Consider the following 16,840-nt stretch of genomic DNA (forward strand, 5'->3'; position numbering starts at 1 on the left):
AACTTACTGCCAATTACTCACACGAAGCTGGAGCAGATCAGAATATTTCAGATTTTCATTTTCACCTTGCTGGCTTTCACCAGTCAATTAACAACGAAAGCATGCCCTAACCATTATGACAATCAATAAACAATTTGGCATACTGCACCCAACCACACAACATCCCACATTGACAGAACCCGCTAACCAATCTTAAACCCTATAACAAAGGCATAAAACCTACCAGCAATCAGTTAACTTACGCATAAACCTGTTGCTTTGGACGCCTTCCAGTCCCATGACTTATTAGCTGCGTTTAGTTGCATAGCGGTCTTATACCGCCTTTATTCGTATCATTTACATTTTTCAATTCAGCTGCGTCTCGTGCCAAGTGCGTGATTTAGAGGCACATGTGGAGTGTTACGCTTTTTGGGTTTGTAAATTTAAAGTATTATACATTTTATTGCGACCATCTCTGAGAATATTTAATTTGTTCTGTAAATTATTAATCTGGATTAATAAATTGGTTAAAAAGAGTACGTACATTTTACTACGGCCCTAATAATTCGGCTTTAAAAAAATGTAAGATATTATGTAATCATCATCATATCAGCCTTCTATCGCCCACTGCTGAGCATAGGTCTCTTCTCGAGTACGCCACTTATCCCGGTCCTGAGCCAATCTCATCCAGAAGTGACCCGCAGTCTTCCGAATGTCGTCCACCCAACGAGCCAACGGACGCCAGGCACTCCTTTCGTCTGAAAGCGGCCACCATTCCGTTAACATTTTGGCCCACCTGCCATCACTCTGTCTGGCAACATGTCCCGCCCAGCTCCATTAAAGTTTGGTAATGACGTATTATGTATGTATTATGTACTCACAGCTGCCTAAGTGCATACCCACTTTATGAATAGGTATGCACTTTTGCAGTTCGCTGTACTTGATTGTAAGGATTTGACAGCAAAAATTTGGCTTCAAAGTCTTTCTTGATGTCAACATAAAATACCTATAACCTACACAAATTTACATAGTTTTAATAACAAAACTTCCGTGAGACACAGACATATTAAATATATTAATAACGGGTCACTCACGTATAAGTCGAAAAACGCTCGACATGTTTCACTCCGTACCGAGGAGTGTCATCAGGAGCTTGCGTTGACGGTGACGGACCGGCGCAGACTGCGGGCCGCAGCCCTCCGCGCCCGGTGACCCGGTTAAAATACGTGAGTGACCCGTTATTAATATATTTAATATATTTACATAGTTGTTTTTAACATTTTAAGCATACCTGCTTTTAAAACAACACTATTTTCTGTGATCAAAAGATATAATTAAATTGATATGAACCTTTTAATTTTGTTTACAAAATTATTTATTAAGTAAAAGTGAGTAAGAGAATGAAACTTGCACTTGCATTTACAGTTTCTAATCATGATTTAAGTAATGAGGAAATTTAGTTCATATTCAGATTTTTAAAACTCGGCTGTGTAAATTTGTTCCCCTTCATTTTTGTAATAGAAAACCAGACCCCAGCATAAGGTATCTTGTCATTTCCTTTCTTTTTCATTCTTCTTTTATATTTTAATTTATGGCGCGTTGTATAATTCCCCGTCGCTTTTGTAAAATCAATTACAACCCCTAGGTATAATCAGTTAAACAGCACGCTGTCACATCTCCCCGGCGATAAAATTCAATATTTAACACGCTAAAGCGTTCCTAACAGACAAACTGCGATTCTAAATAATAAAAAAACCACCATTTTTGTTTGTCACGCAAACAAAACACGTATTTGTTATGATTTTTCAAAGGTCACGTACTGTCTTATTCACATAACATTTTAGCTTATAACTAGTGCAACTAGATCCCTAAACCCATAACAATCATACTCAGCTAGAGTTCTTATAAGTAACGGTTTTCGAGACGGTGCTTTTGACAGTGCTGAATAACGGTTGAATAACATATGTACGCTCAGGCGATCCCAAGAGATATCCCGAGGATATGTCTAAACCAAATTTTACTATGAAAATATTATCACAAGGAACCGCATATAAAAGTTTTATGATAAAACGTTATCTTTACATGCTTTACTGTCTGGAATTAGTGGTTGGTTGGAAACAATAGTTATTTGTGCAACAAGAGAGGAAAGTTGGTTTTTCTTGCGAGTGTTTATTTTGAGTCCCGAGAAAGCGAAAGATCCTATAATTGAATCACGAGCGAAGCGAGTGATTCTAAGTTAGAATCTTGAGCGTAGCGAGGGACTCAAATACGCGAGATGTAAAATAACTTTGCTCTCGTGTTGCACACATCATTTTTCACCTCAGTAGTGAGAACATATTAAAGGTTAAAATGTATTTCGATTTACACAGAATAATAGACAAAAAAAAAAGTAATAAAAGTATGAAGTGGCATTTCATGGCCTTCACTAAATTAAAAAGCTACTTGCTAAAGTTGCACTTTCTTCACTCCCTGGAGTAAGGAAAGTCACACTTTCCTCACTCCAGGGAGTGACGAAAGTAGGCTTGTTCGAGCTGCTGAGGCGAAAAGCTTTTTTTACTTGTACGCTTTTTTCTTTAGTTTATGTAGCGTATAAAAACTAGACTATGCAACAAAATGATTTTCATGTTACGCACCCGCGTGATTATAGGAGAAAAAATATAATATGGCTCCCTTGCTTGCTGATTTCATTCAATTCCCAAAATCCTCTTATAATGAAATACTAATAAAAACTTAAAATAAAACGAGACACACACACACACACACACACACACACACATGCACTCACACGATGATTATAAATGTAGTTGTTAATTTGGCAAACTAGTTAATTCAATATAAATTTATAATGTTAATGTTAACTTTATTTACTTCTCTTAGTATAGATTTAAAAAAAAATGTAATTCTGGAAGAGCGAGGTCTCCTGATACAGGTACTTCATACCTAATAGGAGGGCTCGACCACTATGTATTTACCAACTAAGATTGAAATGAAATAAATTATTATATTATCTTATCATATCTTATCTTATCTTATCTTATCTTATCTTATCTTATCTTATCTTATCTTATCTTAACTTATCTTAATGAAATAGAAAATTCGACATAGGCAAAATAGAATATTACTTATTTCTTAGATCTGTTACGTCAGACCAGCGTTTGGAAAGTTTGTTACTAATTTAATATGTATACGTGATAGACATATACGTGATCAGATTATTAAAATGTGAATGCTGCTGAACTCACAGAAAAAGTCCTAGTACATAACGAAAGCACACCGCAATTCACCTGCTACTTTCCAGCGAAACCCGCCAGCAAAACTGTAGATTTTCTAAAGCAAAAACACACCAGTAATTTGCATACCATTTGCATATTTTTGTTAGTAAATTAAGTCACTCTGGATAGGGCTGTGCGCGGTGGCAACCCTTACACGGTCGGCAGCCGGTCGGTAGTCGGTATAGTATGAATTATCTCTGATGATTTTTTCGGGCTTCGGCCCTAATCTGTTAAACAAAAGGTATTGTTTCCTTTATGCAGTGGTTACACTGCTTACTGCTAATAGCCCCGACATAAGTAACGGGAACAAGCCCGTTTAAAAAGAAAATTTACTATCTATATATATGGTTTAAATTCATAAAACAGCCCATTTGGAGATAACACGTTTTGTTATCTAAAGAAAAATCCACCCTGATTGTGTTGTATGGGTTAATGTAAACACATATTTAATAATAAAATATATAGCAGTTTATTAGCACAACAAACAATCAAAAGTCAACAACCACGTCAATCATATTTGAATGTCATATGCTGTCGGCCAGGATTACAGTAAGAAGGTATATACTACTAGACAGTAATTTAACATCAGATTGTTCTCTGAATGAGCTGTCACATAAATTTGAACCTTAATACTATCACAATAGTTGCTTTTTAAATGACATGGCTTGTTTGGCACGTGCTAAAGACCGCTCGTAAAAGAAACAAAGGGTTTTGTTTAACAGATTAGGTCCCGAGCCCGAAAAAATCATCTGAGAAAATTCATACTATAGTAGAAAGGGTTACAGGCCAATTCGAACGAGCATCTAACATCAAACCAATCATCGTCATCTTCCTCGCGTTATCCCGGCATTTTGGGGAGCCTGAGGTCCTAAGAATTGGCGTAGGCACTAGTTTTTACGAAAGCGACTGCCATCTGACCTTCCAAGACGGGAAACTAGGCCTTATTTGAATTAGTCCCGTTTCCTCAAGATGTTTTCCTTCACCGAAAAGCAACTGGTAAATATCAAATAATAGTTGAATCATATTGGAATCATATCAGTTAGCTGTCATTGGCGCGTTCACTTGACCGTACATGACCGTACATGCGAGACGAGAAATGGCCTGTTAATAATCGCTAAGAGGGCGTATAGCCCGAAAAATAGAAGGAAACAAATGATAAGATCGTCTACAAGCTCTTTTTCTCAAAAATGGACGGCAAAGTCGACGTTGCCGGTTAAAAATTAGGTCGCGAAGTGCGTAGTTTATGGTCAGTCAAAAAATTAAAAAGTTAAAAACATTGCAGTCTTGATTTCGGGACTACAATGTTGCATACAAATTCCATTATTTGTCGAGTTCCAAACTTTTTAAAAGTTGAAGTGGTCATATCAAATAAAGGCATAGGTCCATTAAACAGCCAAACAGACGATCAGTACTTATTATTATAATGTTGGTACTGCGACTATTTAGCTGTCTCAAATAGGTTGGCGTATTTTCGGCAGGAAAATACACTTCGTTTTTCAATTAAAAAAAATAAAAAGGCGGCAAAGCAAATCTTCTGTGAAAATGTGAAAATATATACGTAAGAACGTTGCTTCTGTAAAATATTTCTATTGTATTTGTATTTATTGCGCCATTTTTGAGAAAAGCACTATATATGACTCGGCAGGAAGGCTACTTGCTGGCTTCGGATTTAATTAAACGGACTCCCAAGGTCGTCCGTTTAAAACGAATCCTCAGCCAGCAAGTAGCTACTTCCGAGCCTCGACAATAATTTACGTTCATATTATATACTCCACTTATAGAATATCGATAGAGTAGAAAGCTTTGCCTTTTTGACTGTGTTTGAGCGACGTACTGTCCGCGCGCCAATTCCGTGCATTCGGAGGTCGATGAAGTTGGGGGGTGAGAGCCGCGCCCGTACGTACAAAATGACACCACTTTGTCATGACGCCCAACATTCCTAACATTCCTCAGCCGTGCACGGAATTCGCACGCAGACAATACGTATACAAATTCGAGAGTTCTTGCCGATCATCCCAGCAATACCCCACATTGATCTAATATCGTGAAAAAAAGTTTAATTTGCCAACTGTACGACCTATATACCTACTTAAGTCGACCTCGCCGATAATGTCCGATAAGGGTAGCCACTGTTTTAATTAATGCTTATGCCACTTGCCCTTAAGAGGCCGGTGTCGATTTTAGTCGCAAAAATGTAAAATTGATAGATTTCGTCGATGAAATTGTACACCTTTTGTTACTAAATTGAAATAACAAGTACTGGTTTCTATTAGCACGTCTTCTTATCTTGCCTTGTATCAGATCAATTTTTTGAAAACAGACTCACTAAATTAGTAATGATTTTTTTTCTGAAGGACGTTTAGGTAAACGCGCGTAAAGCACTGATTTTGTCGCTCTTATTTGTAAATTTCGTAAAGTTTGGACTGCTAAAAATGGTAAATTTGTATTACACATATTCTATACTTGACCTTTATCAGATTACATTTTTGTTATATGACTTAGAGTTTGAGGAAATGAAAGTTAAACGAATTCAATTTTCTCCAGAAATTACTTTAAAACAAGTTATAATTTCTCTGAAAATCGACTTAATTTCATCGTAATTTGGATACTTGAACAATCTACAACATTTGCTGAAACTATTCTTACACATCAATTTGTATAATTTACCACCACAATTTTTTGATGTATTTTTAAAAAATGCCCCTTCTCTTCATATATTACCGGTGACGCACGCTCGCGACATCATTATTAAAAGGCAAGATGAGAAAACGTGCTAATAGAAACCAATACTTGTTATTTAGATATTACGTAACAAAACGTGTATAATTTCAACGACTAAATCTATTAATTTAAAATTTTTGCTCCAAAATCGACTACGGCCTCTTAAAGCGTTCAGTTTTAGTCAAATGTGGCGCTATGTCATTATAGCAGTTGGTGAGGTATGCCCAAAGCGTTTTGTTGCATTTTTTGATGTATTTTCTGTTGAAAAAATGTAATTTATTGTGTAAATTAAAAAAATGTAAATTATTTTTTATCACTACGTAGTATAAAAATGTCGCTTTCCGCTGTCTGTATGTCTGTCCCTATGTATGCTTAGATCTTTAAAACTACGCAACGGATTTTGATTCGGTTTGTTTATTATAGATAGAGTGATTCAAGAGGAAGGTTTATATGTATAATTTGTAAAGGTTTTGTGTAAATTAGTTGAACAACCTGTGCGAAGCCGGGGCGGTTCGCTAGTTTATTTATAAACTACATATGTAGTTGAAGTTAAAACTACTTATTTATGACTAATTATCGATAACGCAATTTCACAAAGCTTTCTCGATACAAGGCTGAACTAAAAATATGTAGGTACAGTCGAAGGCAAAAATATCGATCCAGACAAATGACTGTGCAGTCAAGGTCATAAATATATATACATTCCCAAAGTTTCAAAAATATGTGTACGCTCTTACACCTTAGATAATAAAGTCGTGTTCACATATTTTTGAGCCATTTGTCTGGATCGATATTTTTGCCTTCGACTGTACCTATATAAGAAATCAGCTTGGCAACATCATCAGTTTAAATTATCATTTAATTTTTTTTTCATTCGGTTTTCACGTAGCGCTAGCAAAAATGGAAATTTAAAATTAAAATACTGATAATTGTATTTCCATAGATAAAATAAACAAGCAGGTGCCTTTTACACCCCGGTTTAATATGCCCTCTGGCAAAAATATCCATATTGCCTTCAAAAAATGCGTGGCGAAATAATAAATTCACCCAAAACTGTTCGGAAATCAACATAAACGAACACCACTTCCACTTGTTTTTTTATCAGGAATTCCCTATACGTAGTGCCGAAAAAGCCGAAAACAAAACGGGAAAGTTAACCTTTGTTATCTAAACGCAAAAGCGTTGAATTTTTTCCTTAAACTTCATAAATCATTGTCAACGCGTTATATCAATGATTTATACACCTTCAGTATAGGGAATATATTAAGCGACAAAGGATAGAAAAAATATAAATAAATTTTTCGAAAGCGCTCGATGTGTAACCGTATTATTTATGAACGACTTTCTGGCCTCAAAATTTCTTACGCGTGAATTATTTAATCCGCTTTTCCATTAGGGTTTTCGGGAAATGACACAATTTATATTCAGGGTGAATACGAGGAACTCTCCAGTTTGACTTTATGGGAAGATTAGGGTTCAGATCAAAAATTAAAACACTAAAGCTTCACGCCGCGTAGGCTTTTAACGCATTGCGTTGGGTTTTCACTTGATGTTTATTTCGTTAACGATTGATTACTTTGAGATTTTATTTTGATGTGTTTATATACCCGACGATAAAGCGTGGTCTGCGACTGTTAATCAGAATATAGAAGGTTTAAAAATTGGAGCGTGTTTAGGTAGCTTTTATTTTGACAGATCTGATAACAAAACGTAAAACGCTCATAATAATGGTCGTTCGATATTAATTATCATTAAATAAAAGTTTTGAGAATTTAATAAAAAAATACTAAATTTAGCTTTGTTTAATGACTAGGTCATAAACCTTAAAATTCCATGAAACATTTGTTTTTTTATAATGATGTTGAGTATAATTCTGAACGTCTAGAGTTGAGTCGATGCATTTCAAAACGCATCGTCAGAAATGTCAACATGTCAACAAAAATTTTACATAATGTCATACTATATTGATGATGATTACAATGTGTACAAATAAAGACTTATTTTTTATGAGCAGTTTTTTCGCATGTTACACTTTCCTCGCTATAGTGAGGTGAAAAGTTTTATGTTACACACGGGTGCAAATGTGTTTTACTTCTCGTGTGTTGAAACACTCGCTACGCTCAGGTATCTATTTTAGATACACTCGCTTCGCTCGTGGTTCAACTATAGGATCGTTTCGCTTGCTCGTGTTTCAATTCCACATTCGCGGGTAAAATACAACTTTGCACCCTTGCATAACAAATAAGTATTTCATCACATTCTTTCGCCACAAACAAAGACAGCGAAAATAGCTTTATTTTAATACAAATAAATAGCCGTAAGTGTCACGTTTAAGTGGCTAATGGTAAAAAACGGGCCGAGTATGGGCCCACATACATTATTCATGGCCGTATAATTCGTCGCGAGGCGCTGGTCATTTTCGCTATTATGACGGTAAGACCCTTGTGGCGTATACTTTGTGTCTTGGAGACCAACAAAGAACAGAGATAATATGTTTATGCCACCTTATTGACCAAATCAATATTTGTTAGTACAGGTACAGTCGAACGCAAAATATCGATACAGACAAATGGCTCAAAAATATGTAAACACGACTTTATTTTCTAAGGATACACATATTTTTGAAACTTTGGGAATGTATATATATTTATGCCCTTGACTGTACTAGCTTTTGCCCGCAACTTGGAATAATGATGATTTATCCTATGTCCTTCTCCGAGCCTTAAATTTCATCTAAATCCGTTCAGCGGTTTGGCGTATGAAGGTAACAGACAGACATAGCGTAGTGGATCCGTAAACCATTTTCGCATATTTTGTAACCAATATGCTTCTCATGATCTTTAGAATCTCACTAGTGATGACAACTACACACACAAACACACACATACATCACACACACACACACACACACACACACACACACACACACACACACACACACGCGCGCGCACGCACACGCGCGCGCACACACACACACACACACACACACATACACTCACACGCGCGCACATACACAAACACTTATTTCCAATGCTATTTGCTTTGTTTTTTTTTTCTTGTTGCAGCCTTTTTTTTTATTCTTTTTTTTTTCATTTTCTTGTCATCTTTATACAATATTACATATATATATGTATATATATCTAGTACTGCGCAAATACATGTATACCTACTGCTAGATAAGATTAAATGTGATCCGGGAGAGGTGGTGCTTCCTGCCGTCATACAGTTTTTACTAGTACGGAGGAATCGTTTCCTGCTCTTATAAACAACATGATGTAAATTAAAATTGTACTTAAAGGAAATAAATAAATTGAAATTGAAATATTTTATTTTAAGGCGATTTTCTTACAAATGTCCTAAAAACGGCGTTTGATGTACTGTCCGCGCGCCAATTCCGTGCAGTCGGAGGTCGAGGAAGTGGGGGGGTGTGCGCCGCGCCCGTACGTACAAGATGACCACTCTGTCATGACGCCCAACATTCCTAACATTCCTCAGCCGTGCACGGAATTCGCGCGCGGACAGTACGCATACGCAACTGCCATTTTGTACTCGTCCAGTGCCTTTTATTCGCTTATAGCTCATATTGTAACAGACATCTCGGGACTCGTCATTATAATGACATGTTTCGCGCACTTGTATTACAATGTACTATTTCGAATTATATTTTATATCTCCAAAATAAATATAATAAATGAATTTTAAAGATTTTAACAAAGATGAAGCCATTTTACTATGGACGGTATAGAAAGGACGACAATCTCTTATGGCAGTACTATTGCAAAAGTGACCAGCTTTCAGCTGTAAATAATAGTTCCTAATCTCTCCGGTGGCGCTAGTTAGGCTCTGGGACATGAGTATAACATGAACCAATATAAGGCAACAAATAACCCGACCAAATTACGTAGGTTGTTTTTGGTAGTATTTCGGTGTATGGTGGCGCCGTCTAATTACTGTTTTTTGACACTTTTCGTACATAGAAATTTGGCTCCTTTATATAGTATCCATGCATTTTACGAAATAACATCAAAATCTAGCCGTAAGAGTCAAAACACTGTCATGTTTTAAACGTAAGATAGGGTCCCCAGGCGAGCTTTTATGCCCACTTAAATTTTCAGAACAATTACTTTATTTCAGGCCGCGGAAAGCTTTCGCCTAAATTGGGACCACCTGCGCGGGGCTTCAAGTCGATATAGTTTAATATTTTAAACGGTATGTACAGTCATAACACTGTATATTCATATGCGAAACTTAGACCACTATTCTTTATTACTAACAGGCAATATAGTGGAGTTTTAACTCTGGAACACTTTTAAATTACATTAGTATTTTTTTATTGCTAAATAATAATATATCATAGGTAAATCTCGAAAGTTTTTTTGTCTGGAAAATTAAAATAGGTACCTACATTTGATATTTTACTAAGTGTGCTAACATGTTTACTATATATATAAATAAATAAATAAATATTATATGACATTCTTACACAGATTGAGTAAGTCCCACGGTAAGCCCAAGGAGGCTTGTGTTATGGGTACTCAGACAACGATATATATAATATATAAATACTTAAATACATAGAAAACACCCATGACTCAGGAACCAATATCTGTGCTCATCACACAAATAAATGCCCTTACCGGGATTCGAACCCAGGACCATCGGCTTCACAGGCAGGGTCACTACCCACTAGGCCAGACCGGTCGTCAATAATATATAATAGTATTATCATACAGAATGGCCACGCACCGCCCCGCCCCGACTCGAATTACCTCGCCCCGCGACAGCAGATTGACGGCCGTTTGCCGGCCGCTCAGTATTGTTCTTAAGCAACTTACTCACACAATGACGCATGACGCGTGTACAGACGTGCCGTTCACACATAGAAACGCAAGTGATTTTTGATGTATTGCGTGTCCGCCTTGTGATATTATACAAGTGAATGAAATTTTACAAGACGGTAAAACGGGCCTTATTTATTTACATGTATTTTACTCTGTTAATACTGTTCATTATACGTATGTTTATTTTGTTGTCACAATATGTATTTTATACAGATACTTCACAAAATATACCCTTTCGATACGGCGGTGATTATTACTAATTTGTATCAAATTATTTTGAGCCCGACAGAGTATTACAGAGCGTTCGTCGTCACGGGACAAATATGGGGCATTTTCTATGAAAAGGGACCTTATTGTCGATGACGCTTACGCCGCACAGCGTCGCGCGGCATTGTATTTATATCATAGCATCGTTTATAATGGCGTAAGCGCCATCGACAATAAGGTCAATTTTTATAGAAAATACCACATATAGACTTAATTGGATTGTAAAACGAAACGTTAAAATATAATATAATCAAAAGCAGGTGAATGGCTAAGTTAACTCCACGAACTTGGCAAGACAAGTGGCTTGAAGTGTGGAAGCGACAGCATACACGTCAAATTACACACTTCCACACATTGTCAAAGACCGTGCAGAGCTTAAAAGCAACACACAGACAGACAGTTAATTCACCGTTTAATTATCCTTCTCTCGCACTATTCAGAATACAAAGCGACCACGGACAGGAAGTCTCACTTGCGGCAACATTGCAAGAATCACATAGCCATATAGTAGTCGCATACTGGCTCTCACAGATCTATTACGCACTAGAAAGATCACAAGGTCATGTGGGGTAAGAAAAACATACAGGCTAATAGGGGAAATTCCTGCAATGTTCTGCCACCAGAGTGCAGCCTTTACTAGCCTTTTTAGTAAACCATAGAGTAACTTATACATACTGTGCCTTTAACAAGTTTTCTGAGATAATAAAATATGACATTGATGCATCAAGGCGGTTTGTTTACAGAGGACCTACCGGGAAACACTAATCCAAAATTTCGCTATCTGGCTCTTTATCGCTCGAATATGCAAGAGTGACAGAGATGTTAGATAACCAAATTTCGAATTTTCTTGTTTCGCGATAGACCCTCAGATTGTGGTAGTGGCGCCACCTACGCAGAGTTTTCGCGTAATATTCCCTATTCAAACGTACACTGACATTAGAATGATATCTGAATGATGTCATTCAGTTATCGTGCATTTCGTTCGTACATATGTATATATTGGCGAAACGCACGATAACTAAATGACATCATTTAGATATATATTATTATTCTGATGTCAGTGTACGTTCGAATTAGCCTGTGCTCGTTTGCCTCCTATTTCATAAAACTAAAATAAACGATAGTTATGTAAGAGTCATATAGTGGTTATATAATACTCACCCCTGGTAGCGTCCGTTTCTCATGAAGCGCTGACTGCGCGCTCGACGCGCTCTCCGGGTTGAAGTAAGTCAGGAAGGCGCACCCTGTGAAAGAAAACGAAATGTGGTTAGTAAAATCGGCCAAGTGCGAGTCGGACTCGCGCACGAAGGCTTCCATTACGGAAAAAAACAGCAAAAAAATCACGTTTATTATATGGGAGCCCCATTTAAGTATTTATATTATTCTGTTTTTAGTATTTGTTGTTATAGCGGCAACAGAAATCAGGGACCGGACAACCCTTTCCGCGATAAAACCCTTTCAATGGGCGACACTTAAACACGGCTAACACATTGAAAGACTTTCCCTTTTGAACTGCAAGCCCATTCATACCCTTACCTTTGACTAACCCTTACCGAAAAGCTAACCAAAAATAAGCCTGGTGACAGATAGACGGACAGACGGACAGTGGAGTCTTAGTAATAGGGTCCCGTTTTTACCCTTTGGGTACGGAACCCTAAAAAATACCAAAAAATTGTGGGATAATGTTTTAAAAATACCAGCCAAGTTTGAGTAAGGCAACAACCGTTACGAACTATAGATTATTTTTTGTAAAAACAGCCGTCTACATAGACTTATATTGACCGGGATACCGTGATTACCTTTTGTATCAAAATCTTTGTTGTCTTTTGTTTGCGTCGAAATATCGGGAGCTCATAAAAATACAAAAAGTAATCACGGTCTATATCCCGGTCAATATAAGTCTAGTGAAACTTAGCGTGAATCATTCAAAACTCTTAGCCGTCTACATATTTTCGGAACTTATGTACTAAAATATAATCTGATATTTACCAGTTGTTTCCTTATTTACAGAATCAACATTATTAATTAACTTTTACATTTTTTTTTTGCAACGCAGGCTTCGTCAAGTGCTTACAACAATAAATCAGCTATAGGCTTCGTCACCTACTAACAAATGATATAATCCGCAACAGGCTTTGTCAATCTTAAACACTAAATTAAACTAGGCCAAGTCCCCACTTCGGACCGTAGCCGGTTCAAAAGTCCCCATGACACTGGCAGCGTTGCCCCGTTGTTTCCGTAAAGGAAAAAGACATGATTCATGAGGAATCCGGAGTAATCCCAAGGCCTTTTCCCCTCTGGGTTGGGACGTCAATGGCAATAGCTTGCTTAACAACTATCGGCTACGCAAATTCCTCAGGCTCCCATGAACCGTTAGCAAAAGGCTGGGACAACGCCAGGAAGATGATAATAAATAAAATAATAAATATTATAGGACATTCTTACACAGATTGACTTACAAGTCCCACGTTAAGGCCAAGGAGGCTTGTGTTATAGGTACTCAGACAACGATATATATAATATATAAATACTTAAATACATAGAAAACACCCATGACTAGAACTAATGTCTGTGTTCATCATACAAATAAATGCCCTTATCGGGATTCGAACCCAGGACCATCGGCTTCACAGGCAGTACCCACTAGGCCAGACCGGTCGTCGTCATGATAAACAACTAACACTTACACATCCATAATTTGTGATATGAAATAATAGACCAATACGGCTTTAATGTTCTGCAGGTTACAGTCATGCATCGAAATAAAATTTATCTTTCCGCTTATTATAATGAACGTAAACCCATTGCAATTCTGAAATAAAAGTGTAAAAGCAGATAATAATATATCATCCGACCTTACCGTCGCAGCATCCAATTTAAATAACAATACAAAAAGTTGATATTAATTGATCGCGGAATGGTCCCCTACGGGATTACAGAGGCGGCATTCAGATTTCACATCTGTTATTGATATGATATATTATTGGTATGTTATTACTTTCTATGCATCGCGCTTAAAACCTAATGAGCTTAAGACTAAGTGAGATACGTAAATATGTATAAATATAAATTAATTTTTAACAATCAGAAACATCTGCATAACGATGCTAGCAAGCAATAAATTTAAGTGGAAAAATGACTGCCTTGGGTGAGACTTGAACTCACGACTTGAATTGAGAAGTGTAACGCTCTTACGGATGTCGCTAGGGTCCCCTAGACCCATATAGTGGGAAGATTTGCTGACTTTGGATGAGGTCTTGGTGGCTTAGTTGGCAGAGCGCTGTGGTATCAATCCAGAAGCCGTGAGTTCAAGTCTCACCCAAGGCAGTAATGTATAAATATAAATAAAATTTATCATATTCTTTCAAAATTTGAATGCAGGCGTGCGCAGAGCCGAAGCCAAGACGTAGAGGGCCTTATGTATAATGGGAATGAACCAGGTGGAAATTTCCTAATTTCGGAAAGTTTACGACAATACAAAAAGTTGACATATTGACCGGGATATAGACCGTGATTATCTTTTGTATTCTATCCGCTATCTTCAGTTTACCCATGACAAAAGATGCATAATGTAACTGCGTCGAAATATCGGGACCTCAAAAACAATACAAAAGGTAATCACGGTCTATATCCCGGTCAATATGTCTATTCAATATTGAAACTAACCGTGAATAATTTAAAACTGTTAGTACAAAAAGTTGATATAAAGTTGAACAATATTTTTATAAGTTCAAATGTCACTTCACCCATCGGTTGGTACACCAGCCTAAACGACTAGTCGAGATTGTATAATATTGGGGCATTCAATCTATTTTTATTGCCTATTTTATTGAATATTCAAATCTCTTTGGGTCAATCGGCTTTCGGAATAACAATGGTGGTCGCATGTGTTGCTTTTCAAATATTTTCAAATGTATTTCTATTCGATCACAGTATAAAAGCGGTGATAGACGAAGTATTTAATGGTTTTTATGGACAAGAAGATAGTCTTAGGAAATAATATCTTAGATAGGCGTAGTTGGATCTATATCGGAATCCCTTTTTTTTATCCCATTTTTGCATTCCCTAATATTGTTTGTCATAATGATCATTTGTCCTAACACTCATATGCTCTAATTTTGGTTTCCCTAATATTGTATGGACGTTTTTTGCCCTAATATTTTATTTCCTAATATCACTTCTCATATTGAATATTTATCGTAATGTCATGTTCCATAATTGCTATTTGTCATAATAGATAGCCCTAAAGATCATATGTCCTAATCATTATTTTACCTAACTTTATACGGCCTAATATAGCTTGTCCTAGTTATGTATTACCTAGAGTAGAATAGAATAGAATATTTCGTTTGTTTTATATACTACAGCATAGCTCTAAACTAATTACAGACCTAGATATACCTCATGTCATTGTATGTGCAAAGTTTCATTACAATCCAACACGTAGTTTTAAAATGAGAACAAAACTCCGTTTGTACGGGAAGGTGAAATTCGACCGAGGTGCGGGGACTTGGAAAAATTCACCGCTTGCGGCAAGATTTGAACTTGCGACATTTTGGAACACCGGTCCAATCGCTATTAATCAACAGCGGTGAATTTTAAAATTTGAATGCTCCCACTTCTGGGAAACCCAATTCGTCGGTTAACAAGAAAAAAAAAAAACTATTACTCATCCCTTTTTGGATGCTAATTGTACTAACGTAAGACAAAGACAGTATGATTATCTCTATCTATGATTAAAATGAGACAGACCCTGGCCAAACTTTATATTAGAAAAGCTAAAGGGGCCAACTGACTATCAGTCCACGGAAATAATTCAATCAGAAATTATTGTATCGTTGCATTGTTGACGTTGCTATTGTTGAAGTTACTAAATTAATGTATGAGACTAACTAATAGGTTACTAAACCACTGATACGCTAATATGTTAATTTTATTATGTTACCTTAATTACAATGTGTAAATTAGAATTAATAGAATAGAAAAACTGTACTATTGTGTGCCCTTACAGGGTGTCATGAACTGGCTATATAAAATGTAACACCTTATTATGTACATGACAATGCAATATTGAATAAATGACAAATGACGATATCGGCCCTGTCAGTTAGAAAAAAAAATTACAGTTCCGAACAACTGACAGGCCGATATCGTCCGGCGGACTGATAGTCAGTGGGCCCCCTTAACATTGCAGAGCTTTTAAGAAAGGTTTCTGTTTAATGTAAAGAACTAACTTATGGCAGTGTTTAAATATGGCCGCATCGACTGGACCGGAAACGTATAGGCGCAGGAAATGAACCCGTTAGAGCAATCCAAGATGGCTGCCGGAAACTGCGGAGCGATTTATTCCTGTTGCAGTCCAGTTACAAAGGTAATGGATATGCTTTTATGTACACAACTTTGGGATACTTAGGTTATTTTCCTTGCTTTGGCTTAGCCGTTTCAAAAGTGTAAAAGTTGTGATTCTAAACTTATTTCACGTCGATTTCTTTTTTGTAATATATGGCACATTTATACATAATTTCAGTTTCAAATATATATGTATAGATTAAGTGTTTCTTCTTTTTCTTCTTTACAAAACGTAGTAAACCTTCATCTTTGCAACGCATATTCTGCATTTGCAGTGTATTTAACTAAGAATTAATTAAAACAAACCGGCTCAGGTAGACTAAAGTAATCATTACTCCTACGCAATTTCGCTACCAACTCGCACAAAGAGATCCTGAGCGCGGAAATAAGTAGCATAGCGACTCAAAATTA

The 16,840-nt window shown here is 36.7% G+C and overlaps 1 protein-coding gene across 2 annotated transcripts in view; it reads right to left on the reverse strand.

Moving 5' to 3' along the window:
* The window catches only part of LOC134745320 (uncharacterized), a 621,323-nt gene that overhangs the window by 363,173 nt on the left and 241,310 nt on the right, over positions 1-16,840 (reverse strand). For both annotated transcript variants that reach the window (XM_063679338.1, XM_063679332.1), the window contains one exon: positions 12,242-12,324. In XM_063679338.1, coding sequence (XP_063535408.1) covers positions 12,242-12,324 — 83 coding nt within the window. The remainder of the gene's footprint in view (positions 1-12,241; positions 12,325-16,840) is intronic.

This window comes from Cydia strobilella, chromosome 1, assembly GCF_947568885.1.
Source record: "Cydia strobilella chromosome 1, ilCydStro3.1, whole genome shotgun sequence".
Lineage (NCBI taxonomy): Eukaryota > Metazoa > Arthropoda > Insecta > Lepidoptera > Tortricidae > Cydia > Cydia strobilella.